General features: G+C 44.7%; 1 protein-coding gene across 1 annotated transcript in view; it reads left to right on the top strand.

The window, feature by feature from the left end:
* The first annotated feature begins 449 nt into the window (after positions 1-449).
* Positions 450-22205, top strand: part of ephb3a (eph receptor B3a) — a 29290-nt gene continuing 7534 nt past the window's right edge. Inside the window, exons 1-11 of the mRNA XM_085804439.1 lie at positions 450-1103; positions 7344-7408; positions 9580-10252; positions 12328-12483; positions 14335-14670; positions 15407-15531; positions 17050-17206; positions 17409-17517; positions 17810-17862; positions 18482-18604; positions 19336-19583. Coding sequence (XP_085660565.1) covers positions 1040-1103; positions 7344-7408; positions 9580-10252; positions 12328-12483; positions 14335-14670; positions 15407-15531; positions 17050-17206; positions 17409-17517; positions 17810-17862; positions 18482-18604; positions 19336-19583 — 2109 coding nt within the window. The 5' untranslated portion in view covers positions 450-1039. The remainder of the gene's footprint in view (positions 1104-7343; positions 7409-9579; positions 10253-12327; positions 12484-14334; positions 14671-15406; positions 15532-17049; positions 17207-17408; positions 17518-17809; positions 17863-18481; positions 18605-19335; positions 19584-22205) is intronic.

Genomic DNA, 22205 nt, shown 5'->3' with positions numbered 1-22205 from the left:
GTTAGTATAGGCCTGTCTACATTTTATAACTAAACATATTTCCAATGGGGTTCACAAAAATTATTTAATTTCATAATCATCGATAGTTCAAAATGATACAAAGCAATAATGAAGAATTAAGAAGAATGGTCATTACACTCTGCGGAGGTAAAACAGCTGCTTTACATGTTATCTATTTTATTATAGCCTATAAGAATAAAATAACGATCAGGCTATGTATTCAATAGCCTATTAGGCCCTCCTGTTTTGATAAAATACGATAAAACATCCCATCAGGTAGCTAAATAGATATAGAGATATTTGGACAATATGTATATCATGCAGTCAATAGCCCAATAGCCTACACAAAAAAACAGAATATGATATGTAGGCTATGTGTGTTACAACTCGCTACATAAATAATCATATGAATCCCAATGACAGACTTCTACAAGGCTATAGAAATTCGTGTGCTATTAATTTGAAAATCTTGACCGGAAGCTTGAGGTGGGCGGTGCAGGCTTCACCTGAGCCTGAGCCCCCAGCCCCCTTCTTGTCTCCTCAGTGTTGCCATTCCGACGCACATCCCTCACAGTGGAGCAACAGCTACACGGAGTTGGTCAAAGTGGACTACACACTCACACACACACACACACGTCCATACACACACACACGCTCGCTGCTGTGCGGACACAGGCCACCTCGTAGCCCGGAGTCCAGTCCTCTGCCCGCGGGGAGAGAGCAGCAGCAGCCCGGAGATGCGCCCCTGGACAGGGGGTCGGTGTCGGTAAAGTCACATACAAAGACAATGTGAGAGCAGTGTAGCAGCGGACGAACCGGGACCTGATTGAATGCAACGCAGAGACGCGCTCGGTTATTATTTCGTGTGAGGAGGATTGTGGAGGAATGGGGCGGTGAGAGAGACAGCCCCTCTGTCCGAGGAAGACATGCGAATGGGGCGAGGAACAAAAAGCTCAGCTGCGGGGCTCCGTGTTTGAGTCTCCATCCATCCGGAGGGTCCAGTCTCCACACCTTTCTTCATGTTGCAAAAGCCTGTTTTATGACAATGGATTACTTGCTGTGGGTGTGCAGCCTCATTGTCCCCGCGGTGCTGGCTGTAGAAGGTATGTCGCTCTCTGCTTTTATCACTACTTTTGTTTCCCGCAGATGAACAATGGATGGATTAGGATTTGATCATGAAACACGCTATTGTCCCTAAGGTAGAAATAAATAAATAAAATAATAATGATTTTAAAAAAAAATGCCATTAACATAAGGAAACCCACGGATAGCAAGGAGTGGACACAGTGGTGTTGGTTTATATTTCTGACAGTTTAATAATGCTGGGGTCAGCGCATCACGTCAGTTTCAATCTGCTCCCACATCAGTCCAGCTGTTTCCATAGGTGTAACGAGACCTGCGCGCGAGACGCATGTGCATGTTTATCCCAATTAAAGCTCCTATTAACAATCCAATATGTTAAATATGCATCAATTAGCTCTCTGATTGTAATCCATGTACACATGCATCAGCGCGGCCCGTTCCCTCTGCGTGTGGCAGTGTGTTAGGTGTGTGTGTGTGTGTCTGTGTGTGTGATGACATCCCAGTGTTTCCATTGCGGCTGAAGGACTGTCCCTGTTGCTATTGTCCCTGTTGTTGTCACACCCACAAGATGAGTGAGGATGCCTACCTAAGCCCCCATTCCTCTCTCCTCCACCACCACCCCAGGTTAGATTCACACCAGAGAGACAGAGGGAGAGAGGGAGAGGGTGGTGGTGGTGGTGGTGTTGGTGTTGCTGGTGGTGGATTCCTCCTCCACTCTCACTGTGAAACAGCTCCCACACTGACTCCTCATATGATGCATGTCAAAGCATTAAAACGGGCTGTTGAGTTCAGGCACCAATCAGTGCTGTGTGGACGCTTAAACACAGACCAGAGCGGATCAATCCCGGCCCCTGGAGCGCCACAGGGACACACATGTGAAATATATTAGATGACAAGTGTGAATTAAAGGTCAATGGCTTAACAAGTATGCACCAGTCCCCAAGGCTCCCTCTCTCTCTCTCTCTCCCTCCCTCCCTCCCTCTCTCTCCATGATCGAGGGACTGTTGCTCCAGGGAGAAGCCCACCCTCGCCCAGCTCTGCTCCCCACCCAGCGACTCTCCCTCTCTGAGCTGTAGCTACATTTCTCTGCCTTGCCTCCCTCCCTCCTTCCCTTTCCCCCCCCCTCCCCTGTCCAATCTGCCTCTCCTGGACCGTGGCCAGCCTGATCCCTCATCAATTCTGGTGTCAGCAAGTAAATCAATGCAGCGGCAGCAAGCACTCCAAGTCCCAGTGGGCTCTCTCACGGCGAGATGATCAGTCCCGTTTCCCCCCAACCTCACCACTAACTGTTACTCACAGCTCAGGGGTTAACTAATGTTTGTCCTCTGAGGATAAACATGAAGGGCAGATGAGCGGATGGTTTTAAATGAGAGGGAGAAAAGGGAGGCCTCTTCTTTTTTTTTTAATATATGTTACATGTCGTTATTTTGCTGCTTGCTCAGTGGATTTCACCACATGGCTTGAATCTGAAATTTGTTTTTTCAGACTGGCAAGTGTTTGCGCATGGATGATGCAAGCTGGACTGCAACTTGAAGTGTGTGTGTGTTTATTTCCAAAAGCTACAGTGATGACTTATCTCCAGTTCGCACCAACACACTGCAGTAAAAGCTTCAGCTATTGTGACATTTTTATGCTGTATTAATCTCATTTACAGTCAGCGTTTACTGTACTCCTATTTTAAAAGCCCATAAAGCAGATGGATGACCACTCAGAAAGCATTTTTGAGGAATGATCTACAGCATGTGTGTGGTCATAGGAAGATTTCATTTATGTCTCCCTGGTTTCTGTATCAGAATATCAACAAGAATAGTAATTTGTTGACCTGTAAAAACAGATGCAGGCAGGCCTGAAGAGAGATTGAATTAGGTCAGCTTGACTTGTTCAAAAAACGCTCATCAGTCGTGAAACTGAGCATCACACTCCACTGTTCTCCAAACAGTAACAAACAAACCCTTTCTTTCTTTGAGTGACATTTTTTAAGACAAAAACAAAAACACCAGGTTTGTTTTTTTGGTTACACATATTTATAGCCGCACATTTGATCATGCTCCGATCACTGATGATGATGTTTGGCTGTTAATATTTCATATGTTTGCTTGTTGGCAGTGAGTGTCAGTGTAGTACAAGGCGAGGCCTCCCTTTCATGATGCACCCGCTCTCACAAAGTGAATAAAACATTAGCATGTGTGAGCTCCCCAAAGCGCACTGAGAATGCAGAGTTGTGTGGCATTTTGGCTCCAGCGGGCGATCAAGGAAAAAAAAAAAAAAAAAAATCAGTAAATGCCACTGGTGGTGATGCTCTAAAGTTCCCACTGCAACATTGTTTTCTTACCCCAGGGGCAGAATGACTCCACCGCTGCTGTAGTTTTTATGAGAGAGGGGGGAGATTTCTGGATTTGAGTTATAGGAGCGAGGCAATCTCAGAGGCATTGTAAATTTAACAGGAAAGCGAGAGAACTGTGGAACAAATGGGATCTTTTTCAGTCTTAACCGGTTTCTGGGATTTAGTGAGTTGACGATATCACACTTTGGTGGAGGGAGTCGTAGCTGAACGAAAAGCTTTTTTTCCTAATGAAATGTTAGTGCTTCAGAGGCAACGTCAGCCTGGACTCAGATGTTCAGCTTGGAGATACATGCTGTCGTTCTCTCCTGCTGGCTGGTTTGGCATTTTGTGAGAACGCCGCGTTTCTGTAAGATGTTGATAGAGAAATTCTCCTTCTCCTGCTTCACGTGGAGGTCGAAGGTCAGGATGCAGGCTCGCACCTGCAGAGCTGCTTGGGATTAGGCTCTTTGATCAAGAATGCCTGGGCAGGGTGAAATCCTGCTTACACGGGGGCTTGAACCCAGCCTCTACAGATGTAGGATGGTCACCCCTGCTGCCCCCATGTGTGTGCTTTGTGTGAGGTGAAGCCTGGTTAAAGGAGCAGCAGCTTCAAACTTCTGCTTAGCTGAGGCTCAGTGATTCTCTCTGTGTTGCCTCTGGGCGCCAGAAGAGAGAGAAGGGACGGGGCGACGGACCAGATCAGGGACCCAGGGGAGGGGCTGCATCCATGGATCAGCAGCGGCAGCAGCAAGTAGCCCGGGAGTGTTCACTCAGCTGTGTGCCACCGAGGGCAGAGTGTAGCCAAGCAAAGACAACAGCCGCTGATTTCACTGATTAGTTCCTCGTCTGTGGCTGAAGTCGTGCTAATCAGTAAAACAACCTTGTTCACAGACGTATATTTGGGCTCGACAAGCGTGGTTATTAACTGCTGTCGCTCATGTCCTTATGCACACTAATGTAAGTGGGAGAATGCTTTTATAAATGACTGTCAGGGCTTGCTTTTGTATTCATAGCCCTGTCAGTTAATGCACAGTTTCTTTGTGCATAAATGTGACTGATTAAATAAAATGCTGAAGAAAAATGTAATTTCCATTGTTAACAAATATGGAGGGAGCCACTTTCTTTTTCCTTTTTAGATTAAAAGACTTTATGCAGCAGTAGTCGTCTATTAATTCCAGCCCAGCAGCCCACTTTCCCCCTCTTAAAACACTGTTATCTGCACATAAAATATTTCTGTTCAAGGCCACAATCACAATCACATGTTTAACTAATGCCTGACTCCTGTTGCTCCCCATTAAGAAATGACGGAGTTGCTGTGAGTGTAAATGTGATGACTTAATGCTTAATGGCTCGTCACTTAATGATTGTTAATTCAAATACTTAATACACTAATATGCCGCCAAATGAAGTTACAATGAAAAGTACATTTCAGAGCCAAAAATTAGCTTAAAATCAAAACTGTAGCTGCCCTAATAGAAATATTGCCCTGATGCTCATATACATGTTGCTGCATGATCCACCAGTCACACGTGGCAGTCGATGATCTGTCGAGCATTAGCTAAACACATAACCCCAGAGAGAGTTGATCACTTCTTAATGGTGAAAAGTGGGAATTCATAATGCCCCAGCATGAATTTATGCAGTAAATCACAGAGAATCATGCTGCAGCTGCACATTAGTCAAAGGAAACATTCAGCCTTATATTCACGCTCTCGCCAGAGGTTTAGATGAGAAGATCAATATCAGTCTGTCTGTGGTCTAAACATGCAGCCGTGGCTGGCAGCCAGTTAGCTTAGCTTAACATAAAGGCTGGGAACAGGCGGGGGGGAAAGGAGGCCTGCCTCTGTCTGGAGGGAACTAAATCCAGCTCCTGGGAACACTACAGGATAATTAATGAACACTCGAAATGTTGATTGATTTGTACAAAAATCCAAACATAAACAACACAAATGGCCATTTAACTGGTCCGATCCCGTTGCAGGTTAGTCTGCCTGCTAAATATGAAGCTACAACCATCGGCCAGCTAACATACTTTAGCGTAAAACCTGAAAACATGAGGAAGAAGCGAGCATGGCTCCGTCCTAAAGGAAACAAAATACCAAGTATTAAGTTTAGCATTTAATGTTAGATGTTGGTTGAATCTGTACAAAAACTGAAGGTCAAAGTAATGACTTGCATGCCATTTATAGTGGGTGATTTGTTGTTTTTACACTTTGTGTTCTTTTATTCATAGATTAAAGTAAAAAACTGTATAATGTGGGCTGGCTGGAGTTTGCCACTTTTCTAAAGGGAGCGGCATCATGCTTCTCATCTAAGTGCGACATATCTGTGTGTTTATTCTGTCATTGAACATGGATCAGTGTGTTTTTGGATCATCCTCTGACCATGATGGACAATGATCAACCAAACTTGGGATCATTATGAAGGGGATCACTTCATATGTTTATCGTTGCACATCAAACACCACTTTGTCAGATCCTGCTCCCATTAACAAACAGAAACTAAGAACACCACAGAAAGTCTTAGTACTTGCTTTTGGTCTGATCTATAAATGCAGTGTGAGTGTGACCACATGATGCACTCGAAAACACCCATCGTGCCATTTAGTTCTAATATGATCAGTGCCTTTTTACTGTCTTTGGTTAGATTTCTCTTGGCTCTCCACGACACACAGTAGAAAACCACAGATGTAATCTATCCTGTTGGATACGGATCACTATTCATTATCTCTCATCCTCTGAAAAGAAGAAAAGCCATTGTGGTTTCTCTAATGAACACAGAGCACAGACTGTAAACACTGTGCATAACTGTAGCTCAGCGGCTACAGATGGACCAGTGATCTACACACTCAGTCAAACAACTTTTATTATTGACACTCTAAAGCCAAGGACAGACTCTTTTTTTTTCTATAACCGCACTGTTCTCAGTCTTTAAAGCAAAATGCCAACCATCAGCATTGTGGGAGCAGAACAAAGCCATGTGCCTTGGAAGGAGTGTTACTGCTGTTCGACACAGGGCCATGCTATTTGTTTACCCTCTCACACCATCCTTTAGCGCCGTTATCAACAACTTGTGAGCAAATGGTGCACAGCAGGCGTCATGTCATTGAGTCTCCATGAAGAAAGTGTAATTGTTTCAGTAATTATGTGCTAACAACAATGGAGCAATGGGAGCCAAACGTGTCCACAGCTGTATGTTAAAAAAAAACCCACAGAGGGGGCCACTTCTTTTTCTTCGTCTTCCTCTAAGGTGCGATGAGCTCGCTGGACCACCACTCAGGTGACAGCTGATTGACAGGCTGACACAACAATCTCCCATTGATCCTGCTGTTTTATTCTCAGCTTCTCTTGTGATCGTCTGGCCCGGCTCTCACCTCCCTGCGAAGTTGTAAAAAAGCGGCGATCTGAAGGACACGTTGCTCAGATCACCTGTTAGCACAGATCTGACAACGCCGAGGCGAAAAAGGCAACGCGTTTCCGTAGCTGCGGGGTGTTTTCAGGTGAAAGCCTGCCCCGAAATGTGTAACATTACAGTTCCTTGTGCTTATGTGACCTGTCTGAACCGGTGCTTGCTAATGGAATATTTCCCACTGAAGGCATCTTGGAGGATGCTTTGTTCTTAGCACCACAAATGAATATGAAAGAAGTGCACATACACACACACACACACACACACACACACACACACACACACACAGTAGGCCTTAATTAGGAGGCATCACAAACATGCCACGATTGTCAGTGCTTTCAAAAACTGAGTGCAAGTGGGTGGAAGTTGTGAAAGAGAAGAGAAGGAGAGGAACTTTTACCTGCATCCTTTGTTAGGCAGCGAGAACTTGTGTGTGTGTGGTCTTAAATGCTGTGTAATGATTTGGTTTTTTGTTCCTCACACCATTTAATTCAGTTTTGTCAACCTTCCTCCTACTCTTAATTTGCAGAAACCCTTATGGACAGTCGGTGGGCAACCACAGAGCTGGCTTGGACCACGTTCCCAGAGAGTGGGGTGAGTTAATGTGTGCGTGTGTGTGTGTTTAGCTTTTTTTCTTTTTCTTCTTCTCTCTCTCTTTTACAACATTTGTTCCATTTGCTTGTTAATAGAGCCCAGTTTGCCTTGAACAGCACACCTCCTACTGTTTTATATCTTTGTTTTTGCAGTGTATGTTTGCTTTTCTTGGACACTAAAAGCAAATGAGAACCACACCGTGTGACATTGTGTGGAGAAATGCTGAGACTTTTTGTATTTACACAATGTAAAGAAGCTTCTAGAAAAACTGCATAAAGTCTGTGCATGTTGTAGGCTACTCTAAACAAACAAACAAACACACAGACACACAAAGCAAACCCCCAGTGTGTCAGGACTATAAGGTACTAGGCTCTATCTTGCAGGATATAGAGGCAGATAATTGAAAGCATGTGTCTGTGTCTTTTATAATATGGGCCCAAGAGCGCATTACGGGCAGAAATTAAGGTTTTCAGTTGATACCCCCCTATAGGAATGGTGAGAAAATAAAACAACATGAATTTGACCCCAGGGCTAACAGCCTGACAGACCTCCCCCACTCCTGGCCAGTGTAATTTGTCTTCGCTACGTGAGCGCAAAGTCAGTCAATGGAAATGGTGGGTTTCCATGGAAACGACGGTCGGCAGCCCGGGCTCCTTCCTTTTCTCTACAAGGGCCGGCTCTGAATGTCCCTAGCATCCATGAAGTCATATGTCACGACTGGCGAGGCAGCCCCTCTCCTCAGGCCTGACAAGCCCATACGTTTGGGGGCCAGCAATTATCATATTTGTCAGGTAGTGCATCAACGTGTTGCTGGTGATTTACGACATCTAATGCTGACTCTTGGGCTCATCGTTTGGGAATAAATTGCACAGGAGCTCAGAGACATGAGATGAGTTATGCATTATTTTCTTCCAGTTGAAATAATCAATTTCTGGGGAGCTCATTTGTTATGGAAACGAAGCATTCGGTCCAAGAGGGAATTACGGGGGGAAAAAATCAAGATTGACTTTTCGCAAGGTTATTTCCTAATGGACTAAATTTTATTGACCAATGAAGTCATTTATCATAGCCTGTAATGTTAGTTACCACATACTAAGATCAGTGTTACCTACAGATAAAGCTGTTGGTCAGATCTTTAAAGTTGACTCATAGACAGAAACCCTGTCCTTGTCATGTTGGTCTTTAAATAGCTATTTTCAAAGCTACATTATGTAAATATATATGAGCCACAACAATGTGAGGCTAGGCATGGAAGAATATATATATATATATATATATATATATATATATATATATATATATATATATATATATTTATACAGAGTATACATCTAGGCTATATTTAATATATTCTGCGTAACCTCAAGTGTTCAGTAGTGCTGCTGTGGTGTAATCACACTGGCAGTATTGCATTTAGATGGCCATTTTAATAAATAACTCGCTCCCTGCATTATAGATATACGAGATGTTTCCATTTAAATGTACACTTTGATACTCTCATCTCTCTCAGCACAAATAACAAATGTGTATGTTATGGAAAGTAAATCTCCTCTTGAGGCTGTTGTGATTGCACTGCAGCATTGATACGGTGAATGTGAGCGTCCTGTAGGTGCGCCTGTGCTTTGCGCCGTAACTACCAGCTGCCAGACTTTGGTGAAGTCCTAAACAAAGTGAGACAGACACGTGACGGGGCATCTGAAGTGTTGGTCAAACAGACGTAATGCGTGAAAATGTGTTCTCATGTTTTCTATTAATAGTTTGTAATGATTGGAATTTTCTGAATGATTCATGCATTTCAGCTGCAAATGATTCCTCGCAGCAGCGCAACAAGTACACAAGACGCTGTGGGAACGTGTTGCCTTGTGCATGTGCTGCGATTTGATATTCTGTTTGCATCACACATCCCTTGACTGTTTTCAGTGTCCTCTATGCTTGGCTGGTTTGCATTAGGATGCACTGCAGTTAACATTACTCAATATTAATTAACAACACATTTCTGCTGTATAGCTGAGTAGCTTCTGGATGACAAATAAAATTGTTGTTGCATTAGGAGAGAGCATTAAATAATTCAGCTTTAAATCAATACGATTGCGTTGAAACCTACTCTATTCCTATCTTCCTGTTGTCTTAATCCTGTTTCATCACAGTGTTTCTCCCTCTTGTTTCCACAGTGGGAGGAGGTTAGCGGCTACGACGACTCCATGAGCCCCATCAGAACCTACCAGGTGTGTAACGTCCGACAGCCCAACCAGAACAACTGGCTGAGGACGGACTTCATCCCGCGGAAGGGCGTGCTGCGCGTGTACGTGGAGCTCAAGTTCTCTGTCCGCGACTGCGCCAGCATCCCCAACATCCCCGGCTCCTGCAAAGAGACCTTTAATCTGTTTTACTATGAGTCAGAGGGGGACATGGCCACAGACACCAGCCCTCTGTGGAGGGAGAACCCCTATGTGAAAGTGGATACTATCGCCCCAGACGAGAGTTTCTCTCTGCTGGAGGCAGGCAGGATCAACACCAAAGTGCGCAGCTTTGGCCCGCTCTCCAAGGCCGGCTTCTACCTGGCCTTCCAGGACCTGGGCGCCTGCATGTCTCTCATCTCAGTCAGGGTTTTCTTCAAAAAGTGCTCCACCACCATTGCTAATTTCGCCGTCTTCCCTGAGACTGCTACGGGGGCGGAGGCCACTTCCTTGGTGATCGCTCCGGGGGCCTGCGTGACCAATGCAATGGAGGTGTCCGTTCCGCTGAAGCTGTACTGCAACGGGGACGGCGAGTGGATGGTTCCCGTTGGCTCCTGCACCTGTGTCGCTGGCTTTGAACCTTCTGGAGACAGCACTCAGTGCCAGGGTATGTGTATTTAACAGACATTTGGACTTTTATTTAACCAAACCTTCTTTATATGCTCAGTGCAAGTCACCTCAGTCTGTGCCCTCTTCTCTGCATTTATTGTGTGGCTCCTGAAAGGGGGTGAAGGAGGGTGGAGGAGAGTATGAATTAATGAGGTGTTGCAGAGAGGAGCAGCATACAAATATTGTGAGAGCAGGACGGGGGGGAAGAGAAAGATAGCGGGGAAGGCACAAAATAGAGAGAGAGCCAATGCATTTGTGTGAGGAAAACGCAGATAATAGAAAGGAACGGCGCTGGATGTCCAGAGAAGAGCGATATTAAGAGAGATAGCGCGAGTTAAGAGGTGTGAATTGCCAAAGATAGGACGGGAACAGAAGCCAAAGGAGAAGAATGAAAAGGAAGAGAGGGAGGGGTACAGGAAGTCAAAGAGAGACAAGCGAAGCCTCCTCTCACCTGGGCGTGAGAAATAGTGTCTAACATGAGCCGGAGAGCTCATTCGTTGCCATTTGGCGGCTCAAGGTTAAAAGCTTGCCGACAATGCCTGATAAAAAACTCTCCAGGGCTTCAGCCAGCGGTTGCGATGAGGAAGTGTAATTTCCTCTGCGGCCTCCCGTTAGTTAATCTACAGGCGGCCATGCTCATTAACACCATTCAGACCAACGTGAGCCAACACTGCCACGCTAACATTAATCACTCAGACATTTCATTTCTTACCTCAGTCCCGCCGTTCGCTCGCTCGCTCGCTCGCAGCCAAACACCGCATGAGATGGAGAGAGGGTGAAGAAGAAGAAGAAGAAGAAGAGGAAGAAAGGAGAGGAAGGAGACAATGGAGGGGGAGAGGAAAACATTAGTGTATCCAAAACAGGAAAATCATTGTGCCCTCCAAAGAGGTTAATGGATTGGAGCAGGACAGTGGGGTGATTCAGCTCCCACTCGAAAAAGAGCGAGGAAAACAAACAAATAAAAGAAAGTAATGATGCACTGTCTAATCGGAGGAAAATAAATCAGATCAGAGTGTGTAAAGCCTAAAGGTCTCTGTGAGTTATAAGAGGAGAAAAAAAACGTACATTCTCATCTCATCTTCTTTGGGTTTTTATTGCTCGGTTTTAGAGCTACAATGTGGGGCCATTAGCCGTGCTGATTTTCCTAAAAGTGCCATTGTTGGGAATTAGGGTGGAACTTGAGTTCAAACTGAAAGACCACTTAGCCTAACTAGTTAATCACACTCCCTCTCTCACTGGCTGGCTTTTATGAGCCCTCACGCTGACAGGACAGATGTTTGCCAGAGACCCCACTTTTACACCACCAGTCAGGAATGTGGGAAACAGTAAAACGCGGGGCTCTGGAGGCTGATATATCCAGACCTTTTGCTGCTAATCCCCTTTATCTGAATCCTTCTTTAGTCTGGGCTTATGCTGGTTTATCCTTAAGACTCAATATCAGCCAACCTTCAGCGCGACACTTTGGAATTCAAATTAAAGGCTTGGACACATCGTCTTTGTATATTTTTCTAATAACTCCCCTCAGCTAATTTACGTCTGGTCGGATGTCCCTTCATTTGCATTGATTTACGAGCTTATTATGGAGCTGTTCTGCATGCCTGTGGAGGACTTGTTTGTATTCGGTGGTGTGGTTTGGAGAGCTGAGGACCGAGCAGACATTGATTGATGGGTTTAGGGTGTATCCCTTTTCTCAGAAGCATTCTCCATCCCTGTTTGTCTGACAACAGCAATCTCCTGTCAGTAGTCTATCTTCATCTTCATCCTCCTTTTCCTCCTCTTCAACATGAAACTTTGCTGTCATCGCGACTCTCTTCTGGAGAGCTTAATGTCACCTGGCGAGGAGAGTTAGAATGAAAGAACAGATGCAAATGTATAGATAAGACCTCATGCTTATGGGTTCACCATTTCTCACTTATGTATCAGCACGCTCTCCGTACATACTGAGCTCTGCAGGTACGGCTCGTGTCCTGAGACGGATGTGACAGCCGCTTGTCTTCAAGATAAGTGACAGCAAAATTGTTTTTCTTTTTTTTTCTCTTATTGTTCTCTTTGTTTTCTCTCTCGCCCACTCAGCTTGCATTCCTGGGACCTTCAAATCCAAATTTGGGGAGGGATCCTGTGCTCCCTGCCCGGCCAACAGTCGTACCAGTGCACGAGGAGCCAATATCTGTTCCTGCCAAAGTGGCTTCTACCGCGCTGACAGTGACCCTCCTGACTCTGCCTGCACCAGTAAGTCATCCTGCAAAAAAACACAGAGAGGGACTTGCGTAAAATACCAGAAATTATTAGATGTATTGATCCTTTAGTCTGAAATTAATTTAGAAAATGATTATTATAGTTCTTAATTATTATGTTTTCTGCCATCATGATGCCTTCTACACTGGCATTTAACTGAGTGTGGATTTAGATTATATTAATAGCTACTGTCATTGGATTATTTTACAATTAATTTACTCAGTAACATTTATTATAAATCAGTGCAATATCTGTTTGATATTAGTTTGTGGTTGCTCTGTGCTTCCAGTGTACACACACAGGCAGCTAAGCAGCTGGGATACACATGTTGCTTTTTAAACACAAAGTAGCTTTTTATTCTGTTTTGAACATTTTTTTAAAAGTGTCAATTTAGTGTCTTTTGTCTGAGACAAAAAGAGAAGAGAATTCATGACCTCAGTTCAACTGTATGGCAAATGACAAAATGTGCAGCTGCACGTCAATAATGAAACTGGAAGCTGTGTGTTTGGTGTTAGCCGGTGCAGACTGCAGCATCCGTGCTCATCGTGCATGCACCGGGCTCCGAGAGTCCAGCAGTCATGCTGATGGAGAGCGACATGTGCTGCCTTGACCGTGTAAAATCCCCCCCCGGGGGCCTTTCGCCACGTTAAGTGACACACTCGGCCCACAACTGTCTTCCCCAGATCCTCGTCACAGGAACACTGTGAACTCTGACACTGACCAGTGCCGACTAAACACGTTAACACACACACATGCACACACACAGAAAAACACTGGCCTGACAGTTCTGTCCCCGCGGTGTGTCAGAGCCTGTGCCAGGCAGCCTGTGCTTTGTGTTGGCGGTGGTGTGTTGCACAAGAGAGCGGCTCGGCCAGTCAATGGCCGGCAGCTTGGACTCAGCGTGTGTTTAAGATGGGTGTCCAATTAGAAGAGCCTCCACTCTGAACTGTGTCTGCCTAATTAGAAAGGACAGGGCAAGTGAGATGCAGCTCGGGGCGAGTCGGCTGACAACAGGCAGTTTTCAGATGATGGCTTGAGGGACCTCCCCCACCCCACCTCGCTCCATCCCCTCCCCCAACTCCAGAGACAGGTTAGACTTTCTCTGGCTGGCAGCTTAAAGGTAGAGCCCCTCTCTCCTCTGTGGCTGTAATAGGATGAAAAGCACATTCGCTGAGCCAATCTCTGTTGCCTCCCTCTGTGGTTATTATACTTTATCCAGGTTTCAAATACTCTTCAGTCCAAACGCACCTCTGCTTATTGAAACGAGTTGGCCTTGGGTTATACTGATACTGGAACATGAATTTCTATCATGAGTGGATTAGCTAAGTTCCACAAGCACTAAGAAGGGTCATGCATAGAAATGGACATGAGCTACAGCTGAACAGGAGTGTGTGTTTCTTTAAACAACATTACATACTTAGTGATGAATTGGTAATGTTGTGCTTTTCCACGACGAGCTGTGCTTATCTCCTGTTTTAGCATGTGTTGATTTATTTATTCGCACCGGGGAGGATTTTCCCCCCCATTGTTATGTTTCACATGTTTTCATGCCCTTTGCTCAACACAGAGGATTTGTCTGAGGCATGTAAAGCAATGTAACACATTCATTTGTGCAAAAGGATTTCATAAAAAGAATAGGATTACACTCTCTGCCTTCTGAACATGAAATACTACCTCTTGTTGCCGTCTTATGAAACATTCTCACCATTGAGGGAGGATAACGTGAGCGCTGTATAGAGAATGTAGCTAACACCTCAGTTGTGTGTTTTTCTGCTTCGCCTACCCACCTTCTTAAACACCGATGTGTGTGTGTGTGTGTGTGTGTGTGTGTGTGTGTGTGTGCAGCCATCCCCTCAGCGCCGCGCAATGTTATATCCAGCGTGAACGAGACCTCTCTGTCCTTGGAGTGGGACGAGCCCGAGGACACGGGCGGGAGGAGCGACCTGGTCTACAACGTGGTGTGTAAGAAATGCCTGAGGGACCGGATCCCGTGCACGCGCTGCGATGACAACGTGGACATCGCTCCTCGCAGGCTGGGGCTGAGGCAGAGGAAGGTGGTGGTGAGGAACCTGCAGGCTCACACGCGCTACAGCTTCGAGGTGCAGGCCGTCAACGGGGTCTCCGGGAAGAACCCCACCTCACCGAGCTACTCCACAGTCAACATCACTACCAACCAAGCCGGTGAGTTGAAGAGGATCTGTCAATAACAATGAATGTGCCTCCCAACCAAGTTAATTCATAGAGCCACTCCAATCAATAACATTTAACATCTCAATAAAACAGGCTGGTTAGTGGATCCTCCGTTCAGTCAATGCCAGTGAACTGAACGTCTTAATGAGCTCATGGTGTCCTAAGCATCAACAGTTAACATTGTTGAACAAGCTCAGTCAGAGTGACAGATGGAAAGACTCACCTGGAGCGGCATTTTAATGAGCCGGTTTCAGGAAAGGTGGGAAAAATGCAGGAATATCCCCACTGTCAGCCCCATGTTACATCACTGACAATGTCACCTTTCAACATCGCCTCTTAATATTTGCAGCATCATCATCAACCAACTGCTCGGCACCTTTCACAGTCTGTAATTACTCTTCCAGTAAACCTGCACTTAATCCACCTTCCTGCAGTTTATGGACCTGGGACAATGAGTGTCAATTGAGTCACTTTCAGGCTTCACAAATCAATAAACTGCACAACAGTGAAGGTGAAACATGTACCGCGTTTCTTAAACCGTTCTGGTTGAGGTATTTTGAGTAATAATTATCTCTCTGTGATGGTTTGAGACTTCAAAAGATAAAATCTTGCTACCTCAGAGCTTAAAGCGATGATCCCCCCCCCCACCCACCCTCCCAACTCACAGATGTAGTGGCTTCCCAGTGCCAGTGTAATATAAACCTTTCCTCTCGGTGTCCACCCACAGCACCTTCAGCAGTGCCCACCGTTCATCTGATGCGCTCCACCTCAGATACTCTCAGTCTGTCGTGGCTGCCACCGGAGAAACCAAACGGGGTCATCCTTGACTACGAGATAAAATACCATGAGAGGGTAAGCTCTGAGTTTTTTAGCTGTTGTCTTTTTCAGCATTTATTTTTATGAAACAGTTGAGATGTGATGTGATATGGGCTGGTAAAGTCAGGAATCATGTGAGTATGGGCCAGTGCAACTAAACAATTGATGAGGTAATGTATTGATCAAATTTCCTAGCAAAGCCGTGCTGATCTAGACATTTAACCTTTGATGGTAAAAAGCTAACCCTTTGTATTGGTTGGGGTGTGTTGCTTCAGGAACCACGGAGACAGTTTTAGGCCCATTTGTGGGAAGACTTTACAGAAAGATTTCTTGTCAACAGCAATAACGCTGAAGCAGACAGGTCTTACACTGTTCACGTGTAGGCAGGGTACTTCAGGTGCATTTGCCTGTGTTTCATTAGTTGAGCCTTGCTGGATGACTTCACATTGAACTGTGACTAAACTTGATCCAGGTTCAACTTTTTTTGCTGAGCGACCCTGGATTTTTGAAAGTAACAAGGTGCAGATGTTGAAATGTTGAACTCGCGTATGAACAAATCATCGAAAGCTTCAACCCAAAACCCTCAAGAACCCAGTGTTTCTGTAACAGTAGTTGTTGCATTAGAGTTATAGTGGACTGAAAGTACAATTCAGCTCAACAGGATGAGCAGTTTCAATATTTAAAGATTTTTACAGAAAACCAGCTAGTTACTGAATGTGAGCTTAGACAAAAACTGAACAAACCAAATCATTTGGTACTGATCCTGCTGTCTTTGAATTGTGCATACTCTCCCAAGGCTGCAAGAAAAGAATGGTCTTGCAGCTTGTTCTTGATGCCTCATTTGGGCTGAACATTTTTCTTGTATGGTGTCCGACAACTTGTGTGATTGTTCAGAAATTTTAAGTTCTGCATTTGAGGGTCTCGTGAAGTATGAAATGTCCAGTCAGAACTAACATGCTCTTGTTCTTGCCACCTTGAAAAAACAAACCAATTTCCCTGCTCTTGCGGAGACTTGGCTATACAAAACAGAGAAAAGCTACTAGCAAAACATTTGGATTTTATTCTGAACAATAATGTGTGTTGTTTCTGGATGATTTTCATTTGTCTGAATAAAAGACATGATGTGTGCTTGCACTTGTGTCTTGTGCTGAAGCTAGCTACCTTTTAGTCAGCTAGTCCAGCTAACCTGTTAGTTTAAGCTAAGCCTGTTTGCAGCGTCCCAGAGACTGCTGTGGCCACAAGTGTGAATTACAGGATAACAGAAGAGAAGGAAAAAAATAAACTATGTAATGCAAGGAGAAAATAGTTTCTTCTGGATACCGAGCAACCAAATTATTTCAGATTAGGCTGTAATTAGCCGCCACAAGCTACCAGACTTCTCATACATACCACACTCGCAACCCACCACCACTCCTCTCAGTCTGTTCAAATGAACAATGGTGCATTTTATTAATCACAAATTAAACTTTTAAATTTGCTGCATGAAGACTGTGTTATTTGATACTTGATTTGATTGTGTTATGATTGATTTCCTGCTCCTTCTTTGTACTTCAGGGCCAGGCGATGTCTCACACTGTAACATCCCAGCACAGCTCAGCTAAGGTGGAGGGTCTGCGGGCAGCAACACCCTATGTGGTGCAGGTCCGAGCTCGCACCGTGGCTGGATACGGACGCTATAGCAACCCCATGGACTTCAGCACCAGCCTGCACAGTACGGACATCCTCTCGCCTGCTTTACAGTTTGTTCTTGATGCTGCTACAGTTTTCTTTATGAGGGCTCCAGCTTAATAGTTTTTATAGCCACCTTAATTGGTAGCCATTACACATGCAGAACAGGCCACCCTTTAATCTCTGAAGTGGTGTTTCTGCTGATATCTGCTCATTTGTGTCTGATTGTGTGTTATTTGGTCCAGGTGACCCTCAGAAGTCGGTGCAGGACCAGCTGCCCCTCATCGTCGGCTCGGCCTCTGCAGGCCTGGTGGTCATAGTTGCCTTGGTGGTTATCGCTGTTGTCTGCCTTAAGTAAGTGTTTGATTTTTATTACTGACAGTATGAACTACATGTTTCATTTTGTTAGTTAGGCCCTTAACAAAGAGGCTCATTAAATTTTAACATGCCTTCAAAGTGCATACTTACTCTTAAGCTCCAAAAAGGTGGAGAAAACACAGAGCTGCTCTGTGAGGGTTTTTTTTTTTTCCTGCAGCAATCTGCAGTTCCATCTGATAGTTGAGTTACATATTAGTTTTGCTGTACCTGGAAAGGGTCAAGACTGATTATGTGAATGTGACTTTGTTTATGTGCTGCTTGTTTACAGGAAGCAGCGCAGCGGCTCGGAGCTGGAGTACACTGAGAAACTGCAGCAATACAGTAAGTGTCTCCCGTGTGACCCTTTTGGTCATGCCTTTACAGTTAAGCAACTGATTCAATCAATTATCCAATCACCTGATTGAGGCAGAAAACTATTTCCCTGTGTGCTCAGAGGAAGTCCAGACCAGATCAACTGAGTTTAAATATGAAGTAGACATAAGGTTGCTTCTAGGTTTGCTTTTGACCTAAAAAGTATTTTACTTAAAGGGATAGTTCATCCAAAATTCAAATTGCACTCATTATCTACTCACCCTCATGTCGACCAAGGGCTGGGAGAAGTTTCAGAGTCCTCCGAATTTTGGGTGAACTATCCCTTTAATAATTAATAATTAAATATGATCATATTTTGATTTTTTTTTAAAAGGTGTAGTTTCTGGGTTGTTTTACATGGTCACTGTTTAGCGTGTATGCTACCATGTTCTTATGAGTACCAAATTGAAATGAATTGACATTCATTTATTTTACCTGATGGTATGGCTAGATTAATAACGAGGGGATCACCACAGGATCAGTGTCTTGAAAGCATTCAGATGATCAGTCATAAATGTGATAGTATATTTATATATATAATATAGGCTACATTGTGGATGCTGACTTGTGTTTGGCTCCTCTTCCTCAGTTTCTCCAGGGGTCAAAGTGTACATCGATCCCTTCACCTACGAGGACCCCAACGATGCCGTCCATGAGTTTGCCAAAGAGATAGACATCTCCTGTGTGAAAATAGAAGAAGTCATCGGTGCAGGTAAACAGGGTCACTGTTTTTGTCCAAGAGGATGGAGAATGATTCAGGTTTATAAATAATTTATTTGAACAGGCGTGTGCCATCAAGCCCTGAGGACTTTAAGAGTCCTCTCTGGGAGAAAAGGTTTAGGATACAGAGTGCGCATGAGAGCTGCGGGTGGGAAGGATTCAAGTGAAAATCTTTTCTGTAGCTCTCCCCCCTTTAGTCTGTTTTTTTGTTTTTCTTCTTCTACTTCTTCTCTTCAGCAGCATGTTGTATCCTAACTTCACCTCAAATGACAGTCTGCTCCTGCTCGTTCAACCTTCCTCCCTCCTTGTCTTTTCTTTCTTTCCTTCTCTTTCTCTCTTTCCCCTGAAAACATTCAAACTCAGGCACCAGATACAAACCCCCCAAGTTCCTCGTCCGTCCTCTGTCTCCCTCCACCGCTCCCAGGTTGCACACTCGATCGATACCAGTCACTCCCTCTCTCCCCAACATCTCTGACCTCTGACCTCCCGTCTCTTTTCTAATCCTCTCCCACAGTTGACGCTGACCCTCAACTCTTTCAAATCAGCTCCTTCACTCCCGAGTCCAGCCAGTAACGCTCCCTTTCCCTGCACCCCCCCTCCCCCAACTTCCTCTTTCCCTTCACCCCCTCCCTTCCCGTTTTTTCCTCTGCTCACTCAATCCCTCTCCCCCATCACCCTCACCCCCTCCTCCCCTCACCCCACCACCTTGTTCTCTCAATCCAGGTGAATTCGGTGAAGTGTGTCGCGGGCGTCTCAAGCAGGCCGGACGCAGGGAGATGGTGGTGGCCATCAAGACGCTGAAGGCGGGCTACACTGAGCGCCAGAGGCGGGACTTCCTCGGCGAGGCGTCGATCATGGGACAGTTCGACCACCCCAACGTGATCCGGCTGGAGGGCGTCCTGACGCGGAGCTGCCCCGTCCTCATCATCACCGAATTCATGGAGAACGGAGCGCTCGATTCCTTCCTCAGGGTAAGCTTGACGGGAGGCGCGTGTCACAACACCTCTGACAGGGAAGATTACTTTCTGTTTGTATCAAAGCTGGGAGGAACACACACACAGACAGTCGTTCACCACACCTCCGGGTTATCGGAATGTTTTACTCTCTGTAAAACGCCCTGAGGCGCTCGCTTGCTGAGTGATAGAGATTAAATGTGCAGTATAACGCCTGGAGACAGGCATAGTGTCTCTGCTTGACGTGACTGACTGATGCTGACAGGCTTTCCAATGCACAAACTCCTGGTGGAAAACTGTCACACAGCAGATCTTTGGATAGGTTTGCTTCAGTGTATTAGAGAGTCTTTGTACAAGTGCAGAATACATTTGTGATCAGAGTTTTTGGTTCAGACTACCACCACCTACACAAAGCGCTGAACAAAGGCAGGATGAGAAATGAGGTGTCACACAGTACATTTCCAGCTGCACCGGGGTTTTTACATGTCATTTACATCCAATGAAATGTGTTTTCTCGCATGGCCGCACTGTGACCAAGTCGACGTCCTGTAGCTGTTAGGCTGAATGAGGTTAATTAATGCTTGTGGGGAATCAATGCCATGCTGCTGCTCTTAAATGCAGTTTATCATTAAGTGAAATTCGGATTCGTTGCATAGCCAATGAGAGGTTTTGGGTAGAGTTATCAATGATATCGATGTGTCTTGACATCGACCAGCTGGCTTTGATTTCTGGAGGCCTGGGACCTGTGTTGTATTGTCGTACCTTTCTTTTGCTCCTTCTCCGTATGGGCACATATTTGATCATGTAAATCAAATCATGAGTAGATACAATGTAAGAACTTATATTTCCCTGTACATTTGAATTTGATTAATTGTGTATTGTATCAAGCACAGTTGCCTCTTGCCTCACAAATGTCCAGAATCCTTTGGGTTTTGGAAGGTGATTAGACAAAGGCCCTAGAAGTATGTGGGAAATGCTGATGAACAGAATTGATTAAGCATCTATGGCATGGAGATAATGGTTAGATAAAGCCCGACCTCTGAGAGTTCAGCCTGAGCTTCTTCTGTCCTTTCATAAATGATGATTAATTAATAGTTTATGGATCGTGAATGAAGACATTCTTTGGTTTCTGGTTTCTGCAAAGATTTCCTACTTATCTCAGTTTTATGTCATTTTCAACAGTTTGATCCTTTAAAATACTGATAAATACATAATTAAAAAAAAACATGTTGGTCGCTGCCCCACATTTCTTAAGTTATCTTGTATCTTGTGTGTCACTGTGTCTTGTGGGTATTTTTCCCCCCAATGCTTTAATTCAAGCATAAACCGCAAAATCCTTTAGTGTAAATAACTACTGGATCTATGATTAAAGAGCGATTAGATGTTCAGCGCTGAAAACTGATGCTCTGCTGCTACTCGGAGCCACAGATACATTTCAGTCTGCACCAAAAACAGCTTTGGTCATTGAATAATGATTTAAGTAATTAATCAAGCAAATTTTCCTTTGCTGTTATCAGCTCCTGAAATATGTGTGAACTTGCTGCTTCTCAGTGTCTCTGGGTCATGTGATGAAACAGCTGCAGCTAACAGTTACTTTCATTAACAGCATATCTGTCAATTCTTTCTCAAGTAATCAATTATTTCTGCCAGGAGAAAGTGAAAAATACTCATCACAGGAGAACCACGGTGGCCTGTTCTATCTAGTTTACTATTTTTACCACACATAATTGCCAGTGGCCTCTTGGACCACGACGCTGACGGTTGTACAGCCGATAGTCCAGCCTGAGCTTCTTCCCTCCTTCTCACTCCTCTCAGTCAGCTGTCCCACAAATAACAGTGAAAAAACCCTCTGTCTCACCGCCGCTCTCCTGCCCGTGACTCAGAGCAACTCTGAGCTCTGCTCTAATGAAGACACTATAGAGTTAACTCACTCACACAAGTACAAACTCCCAGAGTGTGTCGCACACATGAGAATGTGTACAGCAGCTCCGTGGAGACACTGACACGCTTAGACTCACACACGACGTATGCACATGTAGAACTGCAGAAATCCAACACGCACACACACGCACACACAGTCATACATACATGCCACCACGGCTTTGAGGGCCTGTTATGAATCATGGCTGTTTATACATCCATCCATCCCGGCTTGTTTTCCTGTCAGACTTCATTGGAGTGTGCAGACTACAAAGCAGAGTGTTTATGGCTTTGTCATGTCACATCTTGTGTTCTTAGCTTTCTTATTGTGGAGTCAAAGAAGGGATTGATTATGCTTTTTTTTACCTACATATGTATATCATATATTCATGTCAAGAAAGAAAACCTTACTGCTGTTTAACTGCATATTGACATTTCATTGATTGGTTTTAGTCCAACACAGGAACATCAGGCTTCGGGAGCCTTCACAAGTGACTGTGCAGATGTGAGGCACGCTTCACAAACGTGGAGAATTCAGATTTAAACCCTGAAAGCTTTAATCTCAGATTTGTTTCATGCTTCTCAAATGTTAACATAAAAGGGCAAAAATCTGCAAATCGTGCATTTTAAAATGGGCAAAATGAGCTTTGAGCAGATGTAATTCAGTCGGCCGGCAGATTTTGATTTCATTTCCAAGAAAATGTCCACAAGAAAAAAAAG

The sequence above is a fragment of the Trachurus japonicus genome, chromosome 17, assembly GCF_045865225.1.
Source record: "Trachurus japonicus isolate A0001 chromosome 17, Traja_1.0".
Classification (NCBI taxonomy): Eukaryota; Metazoa; Chordata; class Actinopteri; order Carangiformes; family Carangidae; genus Trachurus; species Trachurus japonicus.
The sequence above is the reverse complement of the archived record's forward strand: the minus strand, read 5'-3'. Positions and strand labels throughout refer to the sequence as shown.